General features: G+C 53.1%; 1 protein-coding gene across 2 annotated transcripts in view; it reads right to left on the bottom strand.

Annotated features, from left to right (window-relative positions):
• The window catches only part of ACAD9 (acyl-CoA dehydrogenase family member 9), a 48,723-nt gene that overhangs the window by 4,822 nt on the left and 20,395 nt on the right, over window positions 1–23,506 (bottom strand). For both annotated transcript variants that reach the window (XM_055557488.1, XM_055557490.1), the window contains 7 exons: window positions 10,064–10,165; window positions 7,558–7,664; window positions 6,889–6,989; window positions 5,974–6,052; window positions 4,698–4,872; window positions 4,102–4,175; window positions 967–1,042 (listed from right to left, as the gene is read on the bottom strand). In XM_055557488.1, the coding sequence (XP_055413463.1) occupies window positions 967–1,042; window positions 4,102–4,175; window positions 4,698–4,872; window positions 5,974–6,052; window positions 6,889–6,989; window positions 7,558–7,664; window positions 10,064–10,165 (714 nt within the window). The remainder of the gene's footprint in view (window positions 1–966; window positions 1,043–4,101; window positions 4,176–4,697; window positions 4,873–5,973; window positions 6,053–6,888; window positions 6,990–7,557; window positions 7,665–10,063; window positions 10,166–23,506) is intronic.

Raw genomic sequence — 23,506 nt, 5'->3', positions numbered from 1 at the left:
CGGCGTCTCCAGGGAGGGGTGCCTGTCCCCTCTGAGCGGTGCCCGGGGTGGGGGACGGAGGGGCGCCAGGCCGGGGCAGTGCACAGGGGCTCACACCCGGGAGGGTGGCCCGTGGCCCGTGGCCGCTTCGGGGTCCCAGGCCGGCCCTGAAGGTGCCGAGCGCCCATAGCCTCCCCTCCCACTGCTCCCCAGATGGGCTCCCGCGCTCCCGGATCCCAGGGGCTCCACAGCCTCTGAGCATGAGAGCGAAGCTCTCGCCCTGAGCTTTCCAGACAAGGCAGCAGAGTCCAGATGGGCTCAGGGCCATGGTGGCAGCTCAGCTCAGGGAGATGGGCCCCGAGCGTGCAGGCTGATGGGGGCAAGGCCTCAGGCAAATCGCTGCCCCCTGGGAGCCTGGATCTCCTCTTCTGTAAACCACCCCCTCCCTGAACTCCAAGGCACCCCCCGAGCACCCCATGGCGAGCAGCCCCTGGCATGCCCGTGCCTCAGCCTCAGCCACATCCCTCTGGCAAAGTGAAGCCAGCAGTGACGTTTCATGCCCCCCAGACCCTAGCGGGCTGTTTTAACTTCACTGGCAAAAGGAAGGAGATCTGGGTTTCAGGGACTCTACTAGAAGAAATGAACCATCCAGAGGCTGGGAGACCAGGGTCCCCAAACTGACCTCACCATCCACCCCTGCTGTGCGGACACCCATGGGGCACCATCGCCAGGCCTGTGGGTGTCCAGCTCGCATTTGCACATTCACTCAGCAGCCCTCACCTCCCCCAGAACGTGCCACCCCATCCCGTGTGAGTTGGGACCTGAACCTTGGCCTCGCAGACCCGCCCCCATGCACCCTTCCTTCTGGATCAAGCCCGGATCCCAGGCTTGAATGGGATGGGCTGTCAGGGGTGGCTCAGCAGCTGCCCGCCCTGCGCCCGGGGGCACGGGGAGCCCGGGCAGGGCCAGGTGCCCCCACTCACCCACCAATCAGCTTCTTGAGCATCCCGGCCACCATGCTGCCCATGCTGAAGCGCCCGCTGTTGAGGATGTTCATGGCCACCTGCAGGGAGAGGGGGCTCAGCACGAGTCTCCCCGGGGTCCTGGCTGGGCAACCCGAGGGCCCTGGGGGCACAGCACACGAGAGCCTCGTCCACTTGGGCCAGAGGCTTTCTTGAAGACCACAGGAGTGCTCGGAGGAGTTAAGCGCCCTGGGCTGGGGAGCACAGTCCCCACCACTCAAGAGCAGGCCATCGTCACTGCGATGCTCACAGGCATCCGTGCAGTCAGCCCAGAAAGGAAGGGGACGCCCTCCGTGCCTTGGGGCAAGGAAGCCAGGGCTGAGACGAGCTGGGCATCTGCCTCCAGCGCCTCACCTTCCTGGTGCGCCTCAGCATCAGGGCCCCTTTAAGGGGTGAAGAGCCTAAGGTTCTGAGCAGAGAGCCCCTGGCAGTGCCAGCCCCTGCCTGGCGTGCATGGGGCCCAGCCTTCCACCATGGACGTGCTCCCTGCCTCCAGTTCCCACGGTGACTTCTGTCCTCTTCTGACCCCAACCCCCGACCTACAGCGGGGGGGGCGAGTGGACACGCTGCTACCCAAGCACCAGATGCCGGGTCCGGGGAGGCGCCCCCTGCAGACCCCAAGGGGCACAGACACCGCAGCCCCCAGGCAGCAGGCAGCGTGTGGTGGGCGGGGACTGAAGGGGGGCACAGTCCAGTGTGGGGGGGTCGGGAGGTGGGGAGGAGGGTGCCCAGACATCCGGTGGACGCCAGTGCGAAGCCCCAAGAGGGCCTGGGGCCTGCCCGCCTCTCTCAAGGCCGGGAGCCCAGGGCAGAGGCCTGGAGGCGGGGCAGCAGCGTGTGACGCAGCTTCGTGCAGACTGCTCACCTAGGTGACTCGGATTAAACAAACATGCCTCTGAGTTTGAATATATGATGAGTTACTCAATAAGCTGAGTGGAGACTCTTTCAACACAGACCCTACGGGGCTGGGGAGACTGGAAGCATCTGCTCCAGTCAATGGGCACCAGACTGGGTCCTGGCGGGTGAGTCCGGCAGTTGGCTGCGGGGCGGGCGGCTCGGGTGAGTCCCAGTGCAAAGTGACACGCAGGCCCTGGGCCCCCGAGCCCTGATGTCAGACCTCCTGTCTCGGGACACGGGACTACAAGGGGAAGCGACTGCCCACCTGGGGTCCTGGGATCTTCCCACCAGGCCCCTGGAGGCCAGCTCAGGGCCGTGAACAAGCCCCCTTACGGCCTCTTCGCAGTTTACCCTGAACTTCACTTACAACAACAGGAGGGGAGGGCTGGACGCCGGGCTCGCCTCCTGGGGGGCGATGGAAGCCTGGAGGGCTCGCCCGACCTGAAGGGGCTCCTGGGCCCAGGCATCCCTCCCTCCCGACCCGGCTCCTGCCCCCTTGCCACCTTCCCACCGCGAGGCCGGCTTGCCTACAGCTGTCCTCCAGATCCCTCCCTGACTGCACGCCGGACTCCGCTCCCTGGGCCTGCGGTCATCCCACCCTCCATCTCTGGTATCACCCCCAGCATCTCGTGCTTTTCAGTGTTGAGGCTGACGGGTGGACAACCCCACTCATCACAAAGCAGGGCTTTAGAAATCTATTTCCTTTTGCATGTTAAAACCATCACTTTTCACCTAACACAGTGGGAAAGAAATTCTTTAAATGCTGCGCTGAGAAGGACTGGACAGAGACCTCATGTACAGCTCAACTGTCCAGCAGGCAATGCGGCAACACAGCCCAAGAACTTAAAATGTTCAGGCTCCGACCCGGGGACTCGGCATCGAACTCAGGAGATGATGGGACAAGTGTGCAAGACGTGTGCAAGGACACAGGCCACACAGGGTGGCGTCAAGTAGGGAGGGCGAGAAACCGCGAGCCACTCGACCCCGGGGCCCGGGAGGGCGACTGACCTCAGCACGCGGGGCAACACTGCAGCTCGCAACCTCGGGAAGCCAAGCTCCCTAGCGAGTGAAGCCTGCAAGGGCCTGCTGGTGAGTGAGAGATGCCGCCATCCTCTCTTACATGCACACAAGTATTTCAGCGCTGTGAGCTCAGGAATGTCAACAGTGGACAGCGTCTCCAGGGACAGCCTTCAGGGAGCCTGGCCCCTCTCCTTGTGACAGCCACACAGGACGCCCCGCACCCGCCCTTCCCGCACCTGGCTCCACTCCCCGGCAGGCGGGGGCCGGGGCCTGGCTGGCGCCCTCAGGTGAGCCTCTTAACGTCCGTAAGGCCAGGGAAGTCCTGACCCCTATGCCCAGGCCAGGTGGGGGCAGCTTCCCCCAGGGTGAAGACACTGCACCCCAGGCCAGAGTGAACACTTAAAGCAGGACGAGCACACAAGCTGGCGAGCTGTGGAAACCTGGGCCCCTCAGGCCCACGCGCTGCTGGCGGGGACGTGAAACGGCAGCCACCGTGGGGGAGCCTGGTGGGCCCTCAGCACTCGGTGCGCCATCAGCCTGCGGCCCTGTGCTCCTCCAGCCGTGCCCCCAGCGGGACGGCAAGCAGTGCTCCCACACGAACATGCGCGCGAGCGTTCACGGCAGCACGACTCAAATGGCCTGGAAACGAACCAACCCTCAGCTGATGACAGGGGAGCACGATGTGGCCCGTTCACCCGACACCTCTGTGACTCGGCTACAGAGCGTGAGAGAAGCCCTATGCACATTGCATCGCAAGGAGACAGCCCAGCAGGCAGGTCCACAGAAGCAGACACTAAGCAGTGACGGCCGGGGCTGGCGGGGGGAGGGCAAGGCGTGGCGCTGCTTTCTGGGGTGACGGCAACGTCCTGAAGTCAGACACAGAGTGGGGCGCTGAGCCCAGCGACTGTCCTGAAAACCACCACAGCGAGCGTGCAGGAGACGGCAAATTCTGCCACATGAATTACCTGTCAACGAAAACACAACACACTCTAACTCCAAGAAAAAAAGAATCAGGGCGGGCACTCGGGACCCCGCGCTGTGCACCCTGCGCTCCACAGGCTGCCCTCCCAGAACTGCAGGCAGGAACCTGGCCCGCCCCAGGCAGACGAGGCCTCCAGCCAGGCGGGGGACATCCGGAGCCCGGTTCTCCCCGCTCCGCGGGCCCGGGCAGTGGGCAACGCACCTTAAAGCCACCTCCGACTTCTCCGAGGACGTTCTCCACGGGCACCCTGGTGTTCTCAAAGTGGACCTCGCAGGCTGGAACACGATGGCCAGGAGCTCAGCCGGGGTCCCGGTGCTTGGGCCCCGGCCTGCACGCAGGCCACGCAGCTCGCCGCTTGCTCAGAGCCCCCGTGGTCTGAGCCGAGGCCGCTGAGAGGCTGAGCCCCTCGGCCTCTGAGGGACCCGTGAGGACCATGTGGCCGCTCTGGCCAGGCCGAGGGCCATGTCCAGGACGCTGGCCTCAAGTGGACCGAGCACGCACTGGGCTGCAGGTGGGCCTGGGCGTGGAGGAGGGAGCGAAGGAGGAGGGGGCCCCGGGGGAAGATGGGGGCCTGAGGTACTGAGCCCCGTGACAGGACCCCTCCGGCCCGGCTGCCCCCAAGGCTGGGCGTCCCACCAGGCAGCGGGAACCTCACCTGGGAGTCGTCGCCGCCCTCATCTCTCACATACACACGCATGCGTGCACACACATTTTAGTATCTCACACATTCCCTCACACGCACACACATGCGTGGGCCACACACTTCATCTGTCGCACACGCGCACAGCACCACTCACTGTTGGAGCCTCGGATGCCCATCTTATCCTCGGGTTTCCCGTTGGTGATGCCACCGAAGTCTCTTTCTACTATGAATGCTGTGATCTTGTCCTTCACTGAGCCGTCGGAATCAACGACTTCCGTTTTTGCAAACACAGTAAAGACGTCGGCCAGTCCTCCATTGGTGATCCAGACCTGAGGGGAGAAAGCGGAGGACTCCAGCCACCTGTCGGCGTCGGCCAAGCCTCCATTGGTGATTCAGACCTGAGGGGAGAAAGCGGAGGACTCCAGCCGCCTGTCGGCGTCGGCTGCCCACCACAGCTCAGGACAGCAGAGCGAGGCTTTCCCTGGAGGGCCGTGTGTGTCCGGGTTTCTGTGTGGGTGTGTGCGGTGTGTGGTGTGTGTGTGAGTGTGTCTGGGGGTGTGTGTGTGGCAGTTCTGGCTCTAGCACAGGACACCTTGGGGTGGGAGGGAAGTAGAAGGAGAGGGTGGGGAAGGGGAGAGGCTCCTCGACAAACGGCTCTGCATAGAACTTAACTTGGATTTTGATTCAAGCAACTTGTTTGGGGAAAAAAAAACCCACGGAACAGGTATGAGACAATCAGAAAAATACAGGTGCTAAGGAGATGGTAAGCAGTCATCGCGCTCAGCTGCCTCAGTCCTGTCTGGCTCTTTGTGACCCCATGGAGTGCAGCCCGCCAGGCTCCTCTGTCCGGGGCATTCTCCAGGCGACAACACTGGGGTGGAGTGCCTCGCCCTCCTCCTGGGGATCCTCCCCACCAGGGACCGAACGCGAGTCTCCTGTGGCCCCTGCAGTGTAGGCAGACTCTTCACCGCTGAGCCACTGGGGAAGCCCAGAAGTCATCATCATGCGTTCCGTGTCCAGTGGTGCTATGACTGCCCTGCAGAGTCGCACTGAGCCTGCCCCGGCCACTGCCCAGAGCTGCAGCACAACGGAGGTGGCGATGAAGGTAGGAGGCGGCTATGGACGCTCCCAGCAGTACACGTGTGTGCTTCAAGTTCCGTGTAATAGAAAAAACAGACAGACACACGAGTGCAGCTCAACGAGGTGGGTGGCGCTCCAGAAGCCCACAGACTCTGAGGCTGGGATGCCTTGGTACCTATCCTGCCACAAGGCGGACAGGATGGGGTGGGTCAGGGAACCTCTCTGAGCCCACTTCTTCTGCCAACAAAGGAAGATGGTCAAGGGGTGATGTGTCCACCCCGACGACCCCTGGAGCATGGTGGCCAGTGAGTGCGCTGAAGGTCTGGGCCACGGAGGCCACAAAGCCGTACCTTGGAGCCGTTGAGGACATAGTGACTCTTATCTGCACTTAGCGTGGCCCTGGTCCGGATGGAGGCGGCATCGCTCCCACTGCGGGGACAGACACAGGTGGTTGGGAACAGACAAGCGTCCTCAGGGCCCCCACAGGAAGTTTCAGAGCGGAACAGAGGAGCTGACAAGCTCTTAAAGGGTCCGGTAATAAATGCATTCAGCTTCACAGGCTCAGACAATGTGTACACAGCAGGTACGTTCCAATAAAATTCATTTACAAAAACAGGTGGCAAGGTGGGTTTGGCCAATCCCACTTTATGACCTCAGGTGAAACTGTGTCCGTGAGGACATTTGGGAGGCCTAAACAGAGAGAGGCGGGTTCACACGTGCCAAGCTCTGAGATCGACCTGCCGTCGGAAGCCCTGAGCCCACGGCAGCTGAGACTCTGGGCTGACGGCTCCACGCTGCTGAACCTCAGTCCACAGCCTGGACGGTGCGGATGACAGCACCCACCCCGCACGGTCTGAAAGCCGCTGTGGCCGTGACGCCTGACGCTTGTTTATATAAGGAGGGTGGTGGTTTAGTCACCAGGTCGTGTCCGACTCTGTTGGGACCCTGCGGACTATAGCCCCCAAGCTCCTCTGTCCATGGGATTTTCCAGGCAAGAACACTGGAGTGGGTTGCCATTTCCTTCTCCAGGTGATCTTCCCGACCTAGGGATCGAACTTGGGGCTCCCGCATTGGCAAGTGAGTTCTTTAGTTAGCACTGAGCCTCCAGGAAAGCCGATAAGGAGGGTTGCAAAGCATAAAACAGTTACAGAACAGGAGCTGACGGGCCTGTTCTTGTCTGTAAGGGTCACCAGGGAGGAGAAGGGAGGTGAAGACGAGAGCAGGAAGCGGACAGGCAGAGAGGCTGCGAGGGGCGTGGGGCTGACCTGGCTGGCTCCGTCAGACAGAAGGCGGCCACGTGCCCCCCGGACGCCAGCCTGGGCAGGTACCTGGCCTTCTGCTCCTTGCTGCCGGCCAAGATGATGCCCTGCAACACACACGGCTCGTTCAGCGGCAGTGAGAGGAGCGGGCGCCACGGGCTCACAGAGCATGCTTCCTTCACGCAAGGGGGCCGCCCGGAGCTGGCAGCCCCAGAAAATAAATGGGGAGCTGCTGGGGGGTCAGGGAGCCCCCACATGGGGACAGGCCGGGTGGCCTGCCACAGCTTCGGGTCGGGACTCGGGCTCCCTGGCAGCTTCTCCACTGCCCAGCTGGGTGGCTGGAGCCACGGCCGAGCCTGGGGGCGCTCCGCCCCCTCGGTTCCTGTGCCAAGCAAAACCACCCAAGGACTGAGCTGTGGGCCGGGGGGCCTGCCCTGAGATGCTCCACGTCCAGTGCAGGGTGGGCACCAGCAGCAGGGCGGACACGCGCAGGCCCCGAGGGAGCAAGCCAAGCGCGGGAGGGATCGCTCCCCGCCCCCGGTGCGGGCAGGCTCCACGCAGGCGGCGGCCTCTGACCGGGGCCTGGAGGGATGGGGCAGGGCCATGGGGAGGCGGCGGTTTCCAGAGGAGCCAGCTGCCCGGTCCCCCCATGCGCCCCACTAACCCACACCTGACCTTGAGGCCGATGGCCTGGTGAGCCGCCAGAGTGACAGCGATGGAGGCGTCCAGGCCGATGACCTCCGCCAGCCGCGCGTACATGGTGTTGGAGAGGCCCAGGCCACCTGGGGCGGGAACAGAACAGCCCCGCTCACGATCCAGCCCCAGATCCTCCCAGAAAAGGCTCCGTGGAGTACGGCCCGCTCACCGTTTTATAGGGAAGACAACACAGACAGCCACAAAGAAAACACATCGCGCATTAGCTTAGCGCTCAGCGCACTTCCGTCCACCTCCCTTCAGGCCTTTTCTAGCTCTGTAACAAGCGCATGCAGATGCGGACTTTAACACAGTGTCCCCCAGCTCAGGGGCCAGGGAGGCCAGCAGCCTGCCGCAGCCCCCACCCCACCTGTCAGTCAAGACACTGTGTCCCCACTTGTTTCATACGCCGATGTCCGTTTTGCTTAAGAAAAAATGGTGACACTTTTCTTCAAGAAAGTGAAAGCCGCTCAGCTGTGTCCAACTCTTTGCAACGCCATGAACTATATACAGTCCATGGAATTCCCCAGGCCAGAGTACTGGAGTGGGTGGCCTTTCTCTTCTCCAGGGGGTCTTCCAGGTCTCCCACACTGTGGGCAGATTCTTTACCAGCTGAGCCACAAGAGAAGCCCAAGAATACTGGAGCGGATAGCCTATCCCTTCTCCAGCGGATCTTCCCGACCGAAGAATCGAACCCAGGTCTCTCGCATTGCAGGTGGATTCTCTGCCAGCTGAGCACTGAGGGAAGCCTTCTTCAAGAAAGCATCAGTGAAATCATGGGCGGGGGGACAAAGAGTGGGGATAGGCGACAGGCGGGTGAGACCACGGGGAGCTGAAGGTCAGGGAGGAGAACTGGGCGCAGAGATTTCCAACCAGACTTCAGAATGCTTCAGACCGGGGACGTTTCTGAAAACTATTTGGGCGTGAACATAAGGTTGTAGTTGCCTTGATTTCCCAAGGAAGAGTTTAAAAAAAAAAAAAGAAAGAAAATGAAATAGTTCCAAACGTGACCATTTTATGATCTCATGAAAGAGCATTTTCACAGTCAAGAGGAACTCATAAAGCAGAGTTAGGGATGGGGCTGTGCAGTCACACACACACACACACACGTGTGCTGGCAGAAAACACAGAGACACAAAAAGACGTATTCAAGTTTCACACAAACTTGTGTGGAGGAAAGAACGACTTCTCCTGAATCAGGAAGTGCTTTCTTTAAGACCCAGGCGGAAGCAGACGCCGTCACCAAGCCGGCTGCGTCTGGCAGCTCTCCTCCACACACTTCCTTTCCGCAGCGGACAACAGGCCAACTGCTGCGCTCGAGCTCAGCCTCCCGCTCTGTTCTAATACTGGACGCGGCTGCCGCCTTCAGCACACACTTCCCCGGGGCCTGGGACCCCGCCGGGCCTGGAGGCCTGGGGAGAGCACAGGGCCTTGCCCCGCACGCTGCAGGTGTGCCCGAGGCCCACGCCGCATCCCGCCAGCAGTGAAGCAGCTGCAGAGATGACACCGTGTTTCCTCCACAGACAGTACCTTCTCTTATTACTGTCATTTGGAAATGTGGGAAGAGGCACTCAACGGGAGACAAGTAGGAGATATCCTCTAACAGCTTACAACATGGCGACAGACACACACAGACAGAGATCCCCCGAGGAAACACGCCTCCAGATGCGGCGTCACAGCACTCTGCCCTAGAATCTCAGGCTCTGCCTCAGACTGCAGCCGCTCCAGCCTGGGTCCCGGCGGCACGAGAGTCCCCACCCTGGGCTGCGAGGTGGGGGGTGGGTGGGGGGAACGGACTGCAGTTTTGCCCTGGAGCTAAACCAGCGACTGGGCCTTGCTGTGCAAACTGACCCCCCGGCGTGGACACCGGGCTCACAGCCACAGGCGTGCCCGGCTCTCAGCACCAGCAGCTCTCCAACCCAAACCCCTGACCCCAAGCTGACGAAGCTGGAGGCTGCCCCAGCCAGGTCGGGGGAGGGCTCTGGGGAGGGCAGGCTGGGGGCGGGGGGCCATGCTCGTAGGAAAGGATCCCAAGAGTGCACACCAGGCTGTGTCTGGCCCGGTGCCCACATGGGACTATGTTCTGTCCCTCTGAAGCGTTCAGACGCAGAGCACTGATGGCCTGGGGCCGCCCCTCCGCCAGAAAGCCCGCTGCCATCAGCCTGCCTGGGGTGAGACCCAGCCTCCTCCCCCGTGGAGCGCAGAGAGCAGACACCTTGCAGGTCCTTCCCCGCCCCCCCACGGCGGGAGCACAGAACTCACTGGCTTTTCCTGCCAAAGAGCCTCTTCACCAGGCCGCACGCTCACCAGCCAGCCCCCCAAATTTAGCCCACAAAGGGCAGTTTGATTAATTTCAGCATTTTTGCAGCCCGACCTTGGACTTAATGCGTTTTCAAAGGCCACCTTTCCAGAACAGAACTGTTTCATGGACAAATACAGAGGCTTTGTTGAAAGCTGAACCAGTTGGGTGGTGGTTCCCTTTACTCACCATATTCTTCTGGGACTTGCATTCCAAAAAGCCCCAGGGACTTCAGTTTCTCTAAAGTTTCATCTGGGATTTTCCCCTCCTGGTCAATTTTTCGAGAGTCCACTGCCAAGAGGAAATATTTTGATTAAACAACATATAACTTACATTTATACAAACAGAAGTAAACAGAATAATTGTATTTTACCTATGTTAATACTGTATATTACAACACCAGCAACAGAAACTTCAAAACTGGAAACTGTGTAACCAAGGTCACTTCTGTTTGATTGTACCTCACCAGCCTAGCAAGAACTGCACTTCAAAGGACTTCCAATGTGCACAATGATTCCCTGAATAAAAGTGCAGCAAACTAAAATTTATAAGACCTAAACTTTTCTGCCATCCACCTAAAAAGAATTCAGAGTAATGCTAGTAAAGATGATCCAAAAACTCAGAAAAAGAATGGAGGCATGGATTGAGAAAATACAAGAAATGTTTAAGGACCTAGAAAATCTAAAGGACAAATAAACACTGATGAACAAAACAAACACTGAAAAGAAAAAGACACCACAAGGAATAAACAAACAGGACAACTGAGGCAGAAGAATGAACAGGCAGGCTGGGAGCCAGGCCAGAAGGGAGCAGCAGGGAAAAAGAGAGAAGGGAGTGGCAGGAAAAGTGGCAAAAGGAAAAAACCTACAACCAAGATGATGGTTCCCAGCAAGGCTCTCATTCAGATTTGACAGACAAATCGAAAGCTTTACAGATAAGCAAAAGCTAGGAGAATTCAGCCGGAGAAGGCAATGGACCCCACTCCAGTACTCTTGCCCAATCCCATGGATGGAGGAGCCTGGTAGGCTGCAGTCCATGGGGTCGCGAAGAGTCAGACATGACTGAGAGACTTCACTTTCACTTTTCACTTTCATGCACTGGAGCAGGAAATGGCAAGCCACTCCAGTGTTATTGCCTGGAGAATCCCAGGGACGGTGGAGCCTGGTGGGCTGCCGTCTATGGGGTCGCACAGAGTCGGACACGACTGAAGCGTCTTAGCAGCAGCAGCAGGAGAATTCAGCACCACCAAACCAGCCTTATGAGAAATGCTAAAGGAACTTCTCTAGGCAGGAAACAAGAAAAAGACCCACAAAAACAAATCCAAAACAAGTAAGAAAATGGTAATAAGAACATATAGATGGATGATTATATTGAATGTAAATGAATTAAATGCTGTAACCAAAGGACACAGACGGGCTGAACGGATTAACAAACAAGACCCAATACATGCTGTCTACAAGAGACTCACCTCACACCTAGGGACACACGCAGACTTTGGAAGTAAGGGGCTGGAGGAAGGCGTTCCAGCAAATAGATCAAAAGGGAGCTGCAGCAGCACCACTCATGCCAGATAAACAGACGTTCAAAAGGCGCGGCAGCAGACAGGAGGGCGGCACATAATGACCAAGGGCTCAACCCAACAAGACGTAACATCGCAAATGTTTCTACACCCAACACAGGGGCACCTCAATGCATAAGGCACACGCTACCAGCCACCAAAGGGCAAATCAGCAGCAGGGCGCTGTTGCTGGGGGACTGCAGGTATCTACGAATATCTTAGCACTGACTGGCCTCAGCTGCAGCACAGAGGCTCAGTAGCTGCGGTGCACGTAGCTGCCCCGTGGCACATGGGATGGAACCCGCGTCCCCTGCACTGGAAGGCGGACTCCTAAGCACTGGACCACCAGGGAAGGCCCCAGTGAGGGACCTTCGCACCCCACTTCCACCAATGAACGGATCGCCCAGACAGAACACGAATAAGGAAACACAAACTGCAAACGACACAACAGACCAGACAGACTTAATTGATATTTAATGTCAATAAAATGGAAGGAACTTTGGAGGGAATGTCCTCCCCACAGCAGCGGAACACATGTTCTTCTAAGCGCCTGGAACACCGGCCAGGATGGAGCCCATCTTGAATCCCAGATCGAGCCTCAGTACATCTTCTGGAGCCCCATACCACGGTCAGATGTGTGGGGCTTGTGGCAAGGCTTCCGTAACCCAGAACCGGGACCGTCTCCGGAACTGACTGAGCCCCAGAGCAACCGTTGCCACGAGCCCCCAACCCTTACTGGCCAGTTCCCTGACCCCACAGTAGGTAAGGACACCTATGCAAACCAGTCACCGAATGCCACCCTTCCAGCAGGAATCTTCTTTGTCCTGAGACGATAAAAACTGGCTACTAACCCAGGAAATGCATCGGCTCTCCCTTGAGCCAGCCCACTGTTCTAATGGCATCTCCCACGCTAATAAACTCTCCTCTCCTCTCATTGTGCCACGTGTCTGGAAATGCTTTTCCAGCTTGTGCACAGACCACAACAGTTGGGGCCCATTTGTCTCCTGGGGGTTCTCCCTCCGACTCTCCTTTGCTTCATTTCTTTTTCCTCAAATCCTCTGCTAACAGGCGAGTGGCTGTGGAACCAGCTGAGAAACTCGGGCCAGGGTTACTCTGCTGGGCCCCAGCAGCTGCCACCCAAAGGAGGGAGGCTCTGCTCTCCTCTTCCGGACTTAATGAGGGTGAGGACCGTGCTGCGTGCTGCGTGACCCCACGGGCTGCAGCCCGCCAGGCTCCTCTGTCCGTGGGAGTCTCCAGGCAAGAACACTGGAGTGGGTGACCATGCCCTCCTAAGTGCATGTGGAACACTTAGATCCCCCTCACAGGGGATCTTCCCGACCCAGGGACTGGACCCAGGTCTCCCCCGCTGCAGGTGGATTCTTTACCAACTGAGCATGCGGGCATGAGTCCAGTGCTTAGAAGCCGTTAGGATGCCTGTTGCTAGAAGACTCGAATGACCGGATAAGGGGCTCACGAACAGACCAGGCTCTCAGACCACAGGCCCCCAGCAAGACGGCACGGCCAGGCACACATTGGTCACACAGAACACCGAGCCCACTCCTCACGGCTGCCGCCTTACCAGCAGGGCTGCAGGCGGGTTCCTCAGCCTGCTTCCTCTGCAGCATTCACTGTTCCCCCTCGGTCTGGATGCATTTCCTGGAGGCTAGGAGCTGCCTCTGAGGCATCCGAAAGAGGGCCTTCCACGTCTCAGGCAGTCACCAAACCGCGAGTCACGCAACTGGCCCTGGGAGCTGCTTTCCCGTCTCTCCTGGCCGAGTCGCACGGTGCCTGGTCGTCCGGTTCGTGTCTCAGCCGCGTGCTCGAGGGTCACCTCTCGCTGTCAGACGTGACTGTCGGGACACCCGGCCATGTGTGCCGCTAGTCACATGGTGTCTCAGTCACACAGAGGGCTCACGGGGACGAGAGCAATGCCTGTCTGTGGCTGGTGACTCAGTACCCCCATTCTCTGGCATATAGGCTACGAATAGCTCGGGAACCTCCCTCAGACTCATCCCCTCGGCTATATTCTCAAGAACTAGAAAAACTCTGGACCTGCAAACCTGGAAAAGAAAAGGCTCCCTTTATTTTGCATTGAAGCCTGGCCCCGGTACAAATTGAGGGACCAAGAAAAACAGCCTCTTGCTGGCACAGTAAAGGATGCCACAGTCCTCCAACTTGACCTCTACTGTCGGAAACAAGGAAACGACTCGGAGGCCCCGCCACTCACAACCTCACAGCCCTCACTCAGAGTGCGGGTCTCAAGGACTCACGGCGCCGACGTCTTTCCGTTGCGACGTTACCCCCTCAACCCCGCCCCTCTATATCCCCTCCACCAGATCTTCTAAAAGAAACTCGCATATTTTAAAGAATCCTCTTCTAACTTCTTTTTTTTTTTTTTAATTTTATTTTATTTTTAAACTTTACATAACTGTATTAGTTTTGCCAAATATCAAAATGAATCCGCCACAGGTATACATGTGTTCCCCATCCTGAACCCTCCTCCCTCCTCCCTCCCCATTCCATCCCTCTGGGTCATCCCAGTGCACCAGCCCCAAGCATCGCATATTTTAAAGAATCCTCTTCTAACTTCTATCAGTGTGGTGGGGCGGTGGTGGGGGAATCAATGCTTCCCAACTCCTTCAAGTTCCCTCAGTCCTTCAGAACCTTTGGATCAAGCTAAGACCCGCACCTCCCGAGAGCGACAGTCTGTGCTGGGATAACATCTTATCAGTCAGTCTGCCGCTGCTATCAGGGCCAAGGTGAGCATTCTCTAGATCACGCGCTTTAAATTTTAGCTATGACACCATGATCAGAGAGGGAAAAAAGACAGTATGGCTGTGATGTCTTTAGACTCAGGAGAAATCTTGCTGAAATCGCAAAACCGGTTCTTTCTGCATATGCGATTAGAAAAAAGCCAGCATGTTGAAATACTTTAAGCTCTGACCTGAGAAAACAGAAACAGGCCTGAAGTTAACTCTTCTCAATCCTCGAGATATACAGCACACTTTGCCTAAGACTTCAGCCTTGGGCAAACCAGTAGAACTTCAAGTTAAGAAAAAAGGTGGGGTGGGGGCAAAGAGACGAGATCTCTGTCTGGATTAGTGTGTCTTTGGGCAATATTGCTGAGGTTAACTTGTAAATGAGCTCAAATTTAACTGATCTAAGGAAAAGAAAGTGCTTACAAATCAAACAATTCTAAATGAAGTTCAGGTTCACGTGAACTGGGAAATACTCAAACTAATACTTGCTATTACTGTTTATCTAAATAATTCAGACGTATCTTACTTATCAACATTAGGTGTAATACTTTTAGTGTGCCTTGGTTAAATATAAACTAAATAAGATCTTATTATATCTGTTATAAATTTTCAACAAGGAAAGTCACTTGATGTGAAGAAGAGTCTCAGGAAAGAAAATGCAAATGAGTTAAGAGCTTTGGGTGATTTATGTTTGCCAATGATTCATGGTTACTTACGGAAAGCAGAATGTATCTTTTTAACTTAAAAGGCTTTAAGAAATGGAATGACATTTTATTAAGAGAAAAGGAAGTAAGTGTGACTTCAGTTCAGTCGCTCAGTCGTGTCTGACTCTTTGCAACCCCATGGACTGCAGCACACCAGGCCTCCCTGTCCATCACCAACTCCCGGAGCTTGCTCAAACTCATGTCCATTGAGTCGGTAATGCCATCCGACCATCCCATCCTCTGTTGTCCCCTTCTCCTTCCGCCTTCAATCTTTCCCTACAGGTGGCTGTTTCAGAACAGGCAAATAAACTGATGAATATGGAAAGTGAAAAAGGTGTGTGGAAGGTGGACCCCAAGAAAAGTAGGGTACGTGGTACGAGTTATCTTGAGACACTGAACTGCCTTTGAAATCTTTTGTTGCTACTTTGACTAAGTGAACAGCGATTATTTCACGATGAATATGAGCCTGTACCAGACTGGAACTTTCTCTATTAAGAGAATAAAGTTTTCTCGGAATGCAGCTTTTGATAACAGACTGTGAATTTCTTTGCCTTTAAGTGATTTGTATTTACCTTTAAAACCTTTTGTTACTTTGGTAAAATAACTACTATTTCACAATGATCTATGAAGATTATGATACATGTAGGTAAAGCCCATTCTGCTTTTTAAGAAAATTAACCCCATATTGTCAGACTGTTGCTATCCTGATGTCCTTAAAACACAACAGTCTACTCCTAAACCAGCTAATTTAAAATGAATAAACATTGACTGTAAACCAAACAGTCAGGGCTATGGGAAATCCTGACAAACCAGGGACCCAGCAAAGGCTTTATCCCTTTTTATTTTAATGGGATCAAGCCTTCCTCAGTTGCAGGGTTAATGCCCTTACAATGAAAAAAGAAAAAGGTTAAAAATGTGTCTTCCGCTTGGAGTGTACTTTCTACAAGCTCCAGGGCTCAAGGCCCTAACTGGACAAATCATTCAATAACAGAAACTTCACAAATTTCTTAAAACCATCAATGTCACTATCATCTTCAATCGCCAGGCAAGGGCAACAGAACAGATTAATTACATGAGATGATTATAATTTTCATGAATTTTTGTCGGACATATTGTTGCTGTTCAGTCACGTCTGACTCTTTGCGACCCCGTGGACTGCAGCACGCCGCGCTTTCCCTGTCCATCACCAGCTCTCAGAGCTTGCTCAAACTCATGTCCATTGAGTTGTCCTCCCGCCTTCAATCTTTCCCAGCATCAGGGTCTGACATATTACTGGCTTCTAATCTTTGTTTTCAGATATAAAGAAGCTCTTCTCTTCAAGTTCAGTTCAGTTCAGTCACTCAGTCGTGTCCGACTCTTTGCAACCCCATGAACTGCAGCATGCCAGGCCTCCCTGTCCATCACCAACTCCCGGAGTTCACTGAGACCCACGTCCATCGAGTCAGTGATGCCATCCAGCCATCTCATCCTCTGTCGTCCCCTTCTCCTCCTGCCCCCAATCCCTCCCAGCATCAGAGTCTTTTCCAATGAGTCAACTCTTCGCATGAGGTGGCCAAAGTACTGGAGTTTCAGCTTTAGCATCATTCCTTCCAAAGAAATCCCAGGGCTGATCGCCTTCAGAATGGACTGGTTGGATCTCCTTGCAGTCCAAGGGACTCTCAAGAGTCTTCTCCAACACCACAGTTTCAAGTTACTTATGGTTTAAAACAATTTGGTAATTTACACCTGTGGGTAAAAATAAAACATTTTTCTCTCTTCCTTGTCTCTACAGAAATTAGACACACTTGGGTTCTGAACAGCCTTATGAGGTAAATATAGGACTGTCCATAGAAATCTCAAAGTATTTTGGAGACCTCTAGAAGAGAAAAATCCCCAAAGTCTGGCAGCAGACCTTTGGCATGGCTTTCCTGGCCCTGAGAGGCCTTTGGGAAATTTAGTTTTAAACTTATTCTCAGGAATAAGAGTCAATATAGAAAAGCTACATGTTCAATGGGCCAACCTTATTTTCAAAATAAATTAGTCTTGACTGTGTTTAACAAAAACGGGGGTAATTAAAAATTATGTTTCACTAGCCAAAGTAGCAATAAAAGATTTCAAAGGCAGTTCAATGTCTCAAGATAACTTGTACCATGCACCCTACTTTTCCTGGGGTCCACTTTCCACACGCCTTTTTCACTTTCCATATTCATCCCTTTATTTGCCTGCTCTGAAACAGCCACCTGTAAGTCAGACCTACTTCCTTTCCCCTTAATAAAATGTCATTCCATTTAAAGCTTTTTAAGCTAAAAACACACAGCCTTGGCAACCTTTCTACTTCTATTCATCTTTGGGCCATTTTTCTTTACCCTTCTTGTTAATTTTGTTGCTTTTCAGTTCAGTTCAGTTGCTCAGTTGTGTCCAACTCTTTGCAATCCCATGGACCGCAGCACGCCAGGCCTCCCTGTCCTCCCGGAGTTTACTCAAACTCATGTCCATTAAGTCAATGATGCCATCCGACCATCTTGTCCTCTGTCATCCCCTTCTCCTCCTGCCCTCAAACTTGCCCAGCATCAGGGTCTTTTCCAGTGAGTCAGTTCTTTGCATCAGGTGGCCATAGCATTGGAGTTTCAGCTTCAACATCAGTCCTTCCAAAGAATATTCAGGACTGATTTCCTTTAGGATGGACTGGTTGGATCTCCTTGCAGTCCAGGGGACTCTCAAGAGTCTTCTCCAACACCACAGTTCAAAAGCATCCATTCTTCAGTGCTCAGCCTTCTTTATAGCCCAACTCTCACATCTGTACATGACTACTGGAAAAACCATAGCCTTGACTAGATGGACCTTTGCTGGCAAGGTAATGTTTATGGTTTTTAATATGCTGCCTAGGGTGGTCATAGCTTTTCTTCCAAGGAGCAAGCGTCTTTTAATTTCATGGCTGCAGTCACCATCTGCAGTGATTTCGGAACCCAAGAAAAGGAAGTCTCTCACTGTTTCCATTGTTTCCCCATCTATTTGCATAAAGTGATGGGACCGGATGCCATGATACATTAAGTTAACCTTAAAAATGCCTTCCAACATTAAAGACAAATTAGCAGAACAGGTAATGTTCTGTTTCTTGATCTGGATGTATTCATTGCATAACACCGCTACAACTAAGCATTCGTGAGACCTAAACTTTCCTGAAGGTGTTCACTAAACCTGACTTTCTGATTTGCTACCTGCACCTTCTAGAAGGTAAGAGAACAAACACGCAACTGGCATTACTGTCCTGAAACGCTCGGCGACACAGCAGGCTCAAGGCAGCCTCTGGGCCCAGCCCATGTTCAGAACCACCCTCTCTCCCCAGAGTCCACAGGTCCTGAGAACAAGTCCGTCTGTCGACTATGAACACGTGCTCAGCAAAGGAAAACTCAGCCACCACTGCATCAGGTCTGCAGCTGCAGGCTTTCATGGGTCGAGTTCAAGTGTTCCCATAAGCTGCCCACAAATTAAACGTCATCACTATTATAAACCATGAAACAACCATAACCATGCGTATACATTTTTATACACATGGGTCACTAATGAGAAATATGGGTTCCCCAAATGGAGTGCAAACCCTTCATTTTTTTACTTTCACAACTTTACTGGTGTATATAATTGGCACGTAATAAACTGCACAAACAGAGAATAACTTTTTGAGTTCTGAGGTCTGTCCGCCCATGAAACCCCATGCGACAAAAACCCTTCCATCCTGACTTCCCGGTGTCCGTCTGGGATCGGCCCTTCCCTCTGTCTCCATCCCCAGGCAGCCAGTCATCTTTTCGTCTATGGATTAGTTTGCATTTTCGAGTTTTGCATACATGGGCTCACACGGCACTCTGTTGGTCTGGCCTCTCTGACTTGCATAATTGTTCAATGGCCTACTGTGTGGGAATGAAATTGTTTACCTGTTCACCCCTCGAAGGACCTCTGGGTCGCTCCCAGCTTGGGGCTCTCAGAAGGAACATCTGTATTCAGGTTTGGGGGCTGTGGCGTGTACTGCACTCTAGAGTGCAGTGCTGTGTGCTAGGGTATGCTCCACTTTTAAGAAAGTGTTCAAAAACAGGCTGCCTTAGTGCACAGCGCACTGAGCACGCGGAGAAGAGCCGTGTGTCACTAGGGGAAGGACCAGCCTGTGGGCGTGCATCCCAACAGGGCAACACCGCCCCCTGGGGGTGAAAGCTGGTTCTGGCGGAAGGGAAGCAAAAAAACCACTTCTGCATAAAGGACAGAAACACCTGTAATATAGACAGAAACACGTATAGTACAGTTGTGGCATTACAGTCTCACAAAGGGAGACTTCCCGGGTGGCCCAGTGGTTAGGAATCCAGCTGCCAACGCAGGGGACGCAGGTTCAGTCCCTGGTCTGGGAAGATCCCACGTGCCTCGGAGTAGCTGAGCCCGCATGCCTAGAGTCCATGCTCCGCAACAAGAGAAGCCGCCACCATCAGAAGCCTGTCATCGCAGCGAAGACCCAGCGCAGCCACAACTCGATAAATGAATAAGCAATTTCTTAAAGTGCCACAGAGGGATGCGATTAGGGTAACGGGGAAGGAGAGAGCGGTAATGATGAATAAAAATGTTGAGAAACACTGCCCTCCAGGCTGCTCTGCTCCTTCTAACACTTAGAAGCAAGTCTTGAATGGGTCAAAGTGAAATCCACAAGGGCCAAGAGCCAACAGAAAACCCACCAGGCACACGAAGCAGCAGGGAGACAGAGCAAATGAGGATGAAAAATCAGTCAGCTGACCGCGACCCAGAAATAACAGGGATGACAGCAGACAAGAGTATCACAGTCATAACTAGATTCTAAATTCTCAGAAAAGTAGAAGGAAGTATGAGCATAGTCAATAGAGATATAGAAGAAAAAAAAATTTCAAATAAAACTGCCCAGAGATGAAAGACTGCTTACGATGAAAAACTCTGGATTGGATTAACAGTAGATCAAATACTAGGGGGAAAAAAAATTAGTGAACACTAAACATAATAATAAAAACTATATAAAATGAAAGACAAAGAAATAACTGAGCATCAGGGAATTGTGGGACAGCCTCGAGCAGATTGCTCTCTATATGTATAATCTCCAAAGGGGAGGAGCGAGCGGGGGGATGTGCTATGGCTGGTGATAAAACAAGTTTAGAGAAATCTAATGGTCAAAAAACATGCCGACGTTGACAAACACTATGAACACAGAGATCCAAGGAGCTCAAAGAGCCCCGAGAAAAACGTGAAGAAAACATCAATTTCTCTAAAACCACATAAAAGCAGCCAGAGACAAAAGAAACAACACGTGGGGAAAAAAAAAAAAGATACAGTGGGAGCAGGCATCCCTGTGGCTCGGCTGGCGAAGACCGCCTTTAGCGCGGGAGCCCTGGGCTTGATCCCGGGGTTGGGAAGAGCCCCTGGAGAAGCGAAAGACCCGCTCCAGTGTTCTGGCCTGGAGAAGTCCATGGACCGCCATGGATGGGATTATATATATATAATCACATTAAAAGAAGCATATATCCAAAGCCAGCGAGAAGGCAGAGACGGGGAGGGTGGAACGGGCAAGGGGGCCGCCGTCCATGAGGGGTGGAGGCTTCGGCTCTGGTGGTGGCACGCACACACGGAAGCTGACTGCAACGCCGTGCGCGTGACAGACGATGTTATAAACCAGTGCTGCCTCAGCAAGATACAGGTTAGAAGAGGCCAAGACTGCCAAACGGTGTTTTAAAATGCTGCCCATATGAAATCACCTCATCATTTTTAGTTTGAAATAATTTTAAAGAAAAGTCACAAAAATAATATAGAGTTCCCGGATACTTTTCATCCAGCTTTTCCTACGAGAAGCTTACAGAACCATGGGGAAACCACCACAATTAAGAAATTGACAGGCATACAATACCACTACCTGAACTACAGAATCAACGTGAATGTCACTGGCTTCTCCACCCATGCCCTGTCTCTGGCCTGGGACCCCATCCAGGAGCCACACTGTATCTGGCTGTTACGTCCCCTCGGTATTCTCCAGAGCGCACCCAAGGACACAAAAGAGGGCACTACAAGACGACCAGGGAGCGCTATCCCGAGGACGCAGGAGGCCTTCAGGGCTCAGAGCCCAGGCGGAGGATTTCACCACGTCCAAAGAATAAGCAGAAAAGACCCAATCATCAGAGAGGCAGAAAAGACACTGGACAAAATCCAACACAATTTATATTGAAAACCTTCCACAAACCAGACGCAAACTTCCTTAACCCGGTTTAGGGCACCTACAAAAAACATACAGCTAACATCATACTTAAGGTAGAAGACTGCAGGCTTTCTCGTTAAAATCAGGCACAAGGCAGGGAAGTTTGCTCTGACCACTCCTATTCGACATAATGGAGATGTTAGCTGGTGAGTCAAGCAAAGAAAAGAAAGAAAACCAGATCAGAAAGGAAGATATGAAACTGCCCTCATCACCAACAACATGACTGTCCAGGTACTAAAGCAAAAACGCTCTGTGACCTACTAAACGAATTTAACAAGGCTGCAGGGTACGAGGTCAACACACGAAAACCAACAGTACTCACTGAGAGGGTGTGTCCAGGGAACTAAACGTGAAAATTTGCTACATCAGGCAAAGGCAAATTAAAACCACAAGATAACACGCCACGTCCATCAGAATGGCTATAGTTTTTAAATCTTTTTTTTTTTTAATAAACAAAACCAGCAACACCACCAAATCCTGGCAAAAGGGCACAGAAACGAGAACATATTGCTGCTGGGGACGTAAGATGGTGCAGCCAGCACTCTGGAAATACACACACAGACGACCTCAAGACCCAGCACCCTCACTCCCGGCCGCTTATCCCAGAGACACGAACACGTGTTCACACAAAGCTTGGGCACAACACGTGTTCACACAAACCTTGGACACAAAGGTACACAGAAGGTTTACTCATAAGAGCCCCCAAACTGGAAACAAGCAAGATGTTCTTAAGCTTTAGAACAGTCAACAAGCTGTGGCAACAGGTACATGGAAAACTGCTGCTGCTGCTACGTCGCGTCAGTCGTGTCCGACCCTCAGCGACCCCATAGACGGCAGCCCACCAGGCTCCCCCGTCCCTGGGATTCTCCAGGCAAGAGCACTGCAGTGGGGTGCCATCGCCTTCTCCAACACGGAAAACCGCTGAGCAGTGAAACCGCGCACCCACTGACACACAGCAACTTACAGAAGGGTTACACAGAGAGAAGGAGCCAATCCGCACAAGTTTACACACACTGCTTGCTGTTGTAGACCCACTATGGTTCCATTAACACAATGTTTTTGAAATAGCAAAATGTACAAAGGGAGGAACGACGAGTGGTTTCCAGAAGCTGGGGGAGGAGTGGGCAAGAGGTGGCCACGGCTATCAGAGAACGTGTGAGCGAGTCCCGTGATGGAACTGCTGCGTCATGATCTGTACACAGGACAGGGTCACACACACAATCAGTGCCGCAGAACGGGTGCAACCTGCATTAGGGCTGATGCCGTTTCCGGCCGTGATAAAGCACAGCAGCCTGGCACAGTGCATTCCGTAAAGGTGAGCACCGGGAGGAACGGACCGGGCGAAGGGTAAACGAAGGGCACAGTCACCGTAAGGCGACCAGCGCCATCGTGACGCCTGTCATATGCACACATATTACATTTAGCAGATGGCCCTGAGGTGGGATTAAGAAATCCTCACAAGACACCAGCACCCGCTGAAGTTCAACTAAACTGATTTCAGAGGCAAAACCAAGACACAATGGGGAACATTTTATTTTCATCTTGTTTATAGTTCCCGTAGCTCCTTTCACAAGCGTGAATTTCTTCTACATGTGATAGATTATGAAGAGAAATTCCAGAAACAGGAAGCATGTGCAGAAAAAAACGCTAACTTCACACACTGTAGAAACAGTGTGTAAAACAGTCAACTGTATTTCTATACACAAACAGCAAATAACCAGGAGTCAACATTTGTAAAAATATCACTTACGATAATATCAAAGAATTTTAAATACTTATGGATATATCTTTACAAACCACCAAAAAACGATAAGTTGAGAAACCATCAGAAGCTTTTTGTAAAATCTGTCCACACTCTATGCACTGATCATGACAACACAAAACGCTGGTGAGCGAATTAAGAAGCAAATAAATGGGGAGAGATTCCACAGCTGGGGATCTGAAAATTCAGTACTGTTACAAATCTGAATTCTCCCTGAAACTGATTTACAGGTTTACCGTAACCCCAATCATACACAGGTCTTTTGTTGAAACTGAAAAGCTGATTCTAAAATTTACGAGCCGATGCAAAGGACCCAGAGGAGCCAAACGGCCTCAGGAGAGAACAAGCTGGGGGACGAACACTGAGGGGCTTCAGGCCTCAGACAAAGCTCAGGAAAGACAGCAGCTTAACACATGCATGGAGAGAGGCAAAGCAAGGAGCAGGACAGAGGATCCAAAAACAGACCCACACAAAAAACGCTTAATTGATTTTTCCCACCTTTTCATACTGTGGCAAAATACACATATAATTTACCACCTTAACTAGCTTTTTAAACAAAAGAAATTTATTTTTTGGCTGTGTTGGGTCTCAGTTGCAGCGAGCGGGCTTCTCTAGTTGTG

The sequence above is a fragment of the Bubalus kerabau genome, chromosome 20 (assembly GCF_029407905.1).
Source record: "Bubalus kerabau isolate K-KA32 ecotype Philippines breed swamp buffalo chromosome 20, PCC_UOA_SB_1v2, whole genome shotgun sequence".
Lineage (NCBI taxonomy): Eukaryota > Metazoa > Chordata > Mammalia > Artiodactyla > Bovidae > Bubalus > Bubalus kerabau.
Note: the sequence above shows the minus strand (reverse complement) of the source record. Positions and strands in the feature narration are given on the sequence as shown.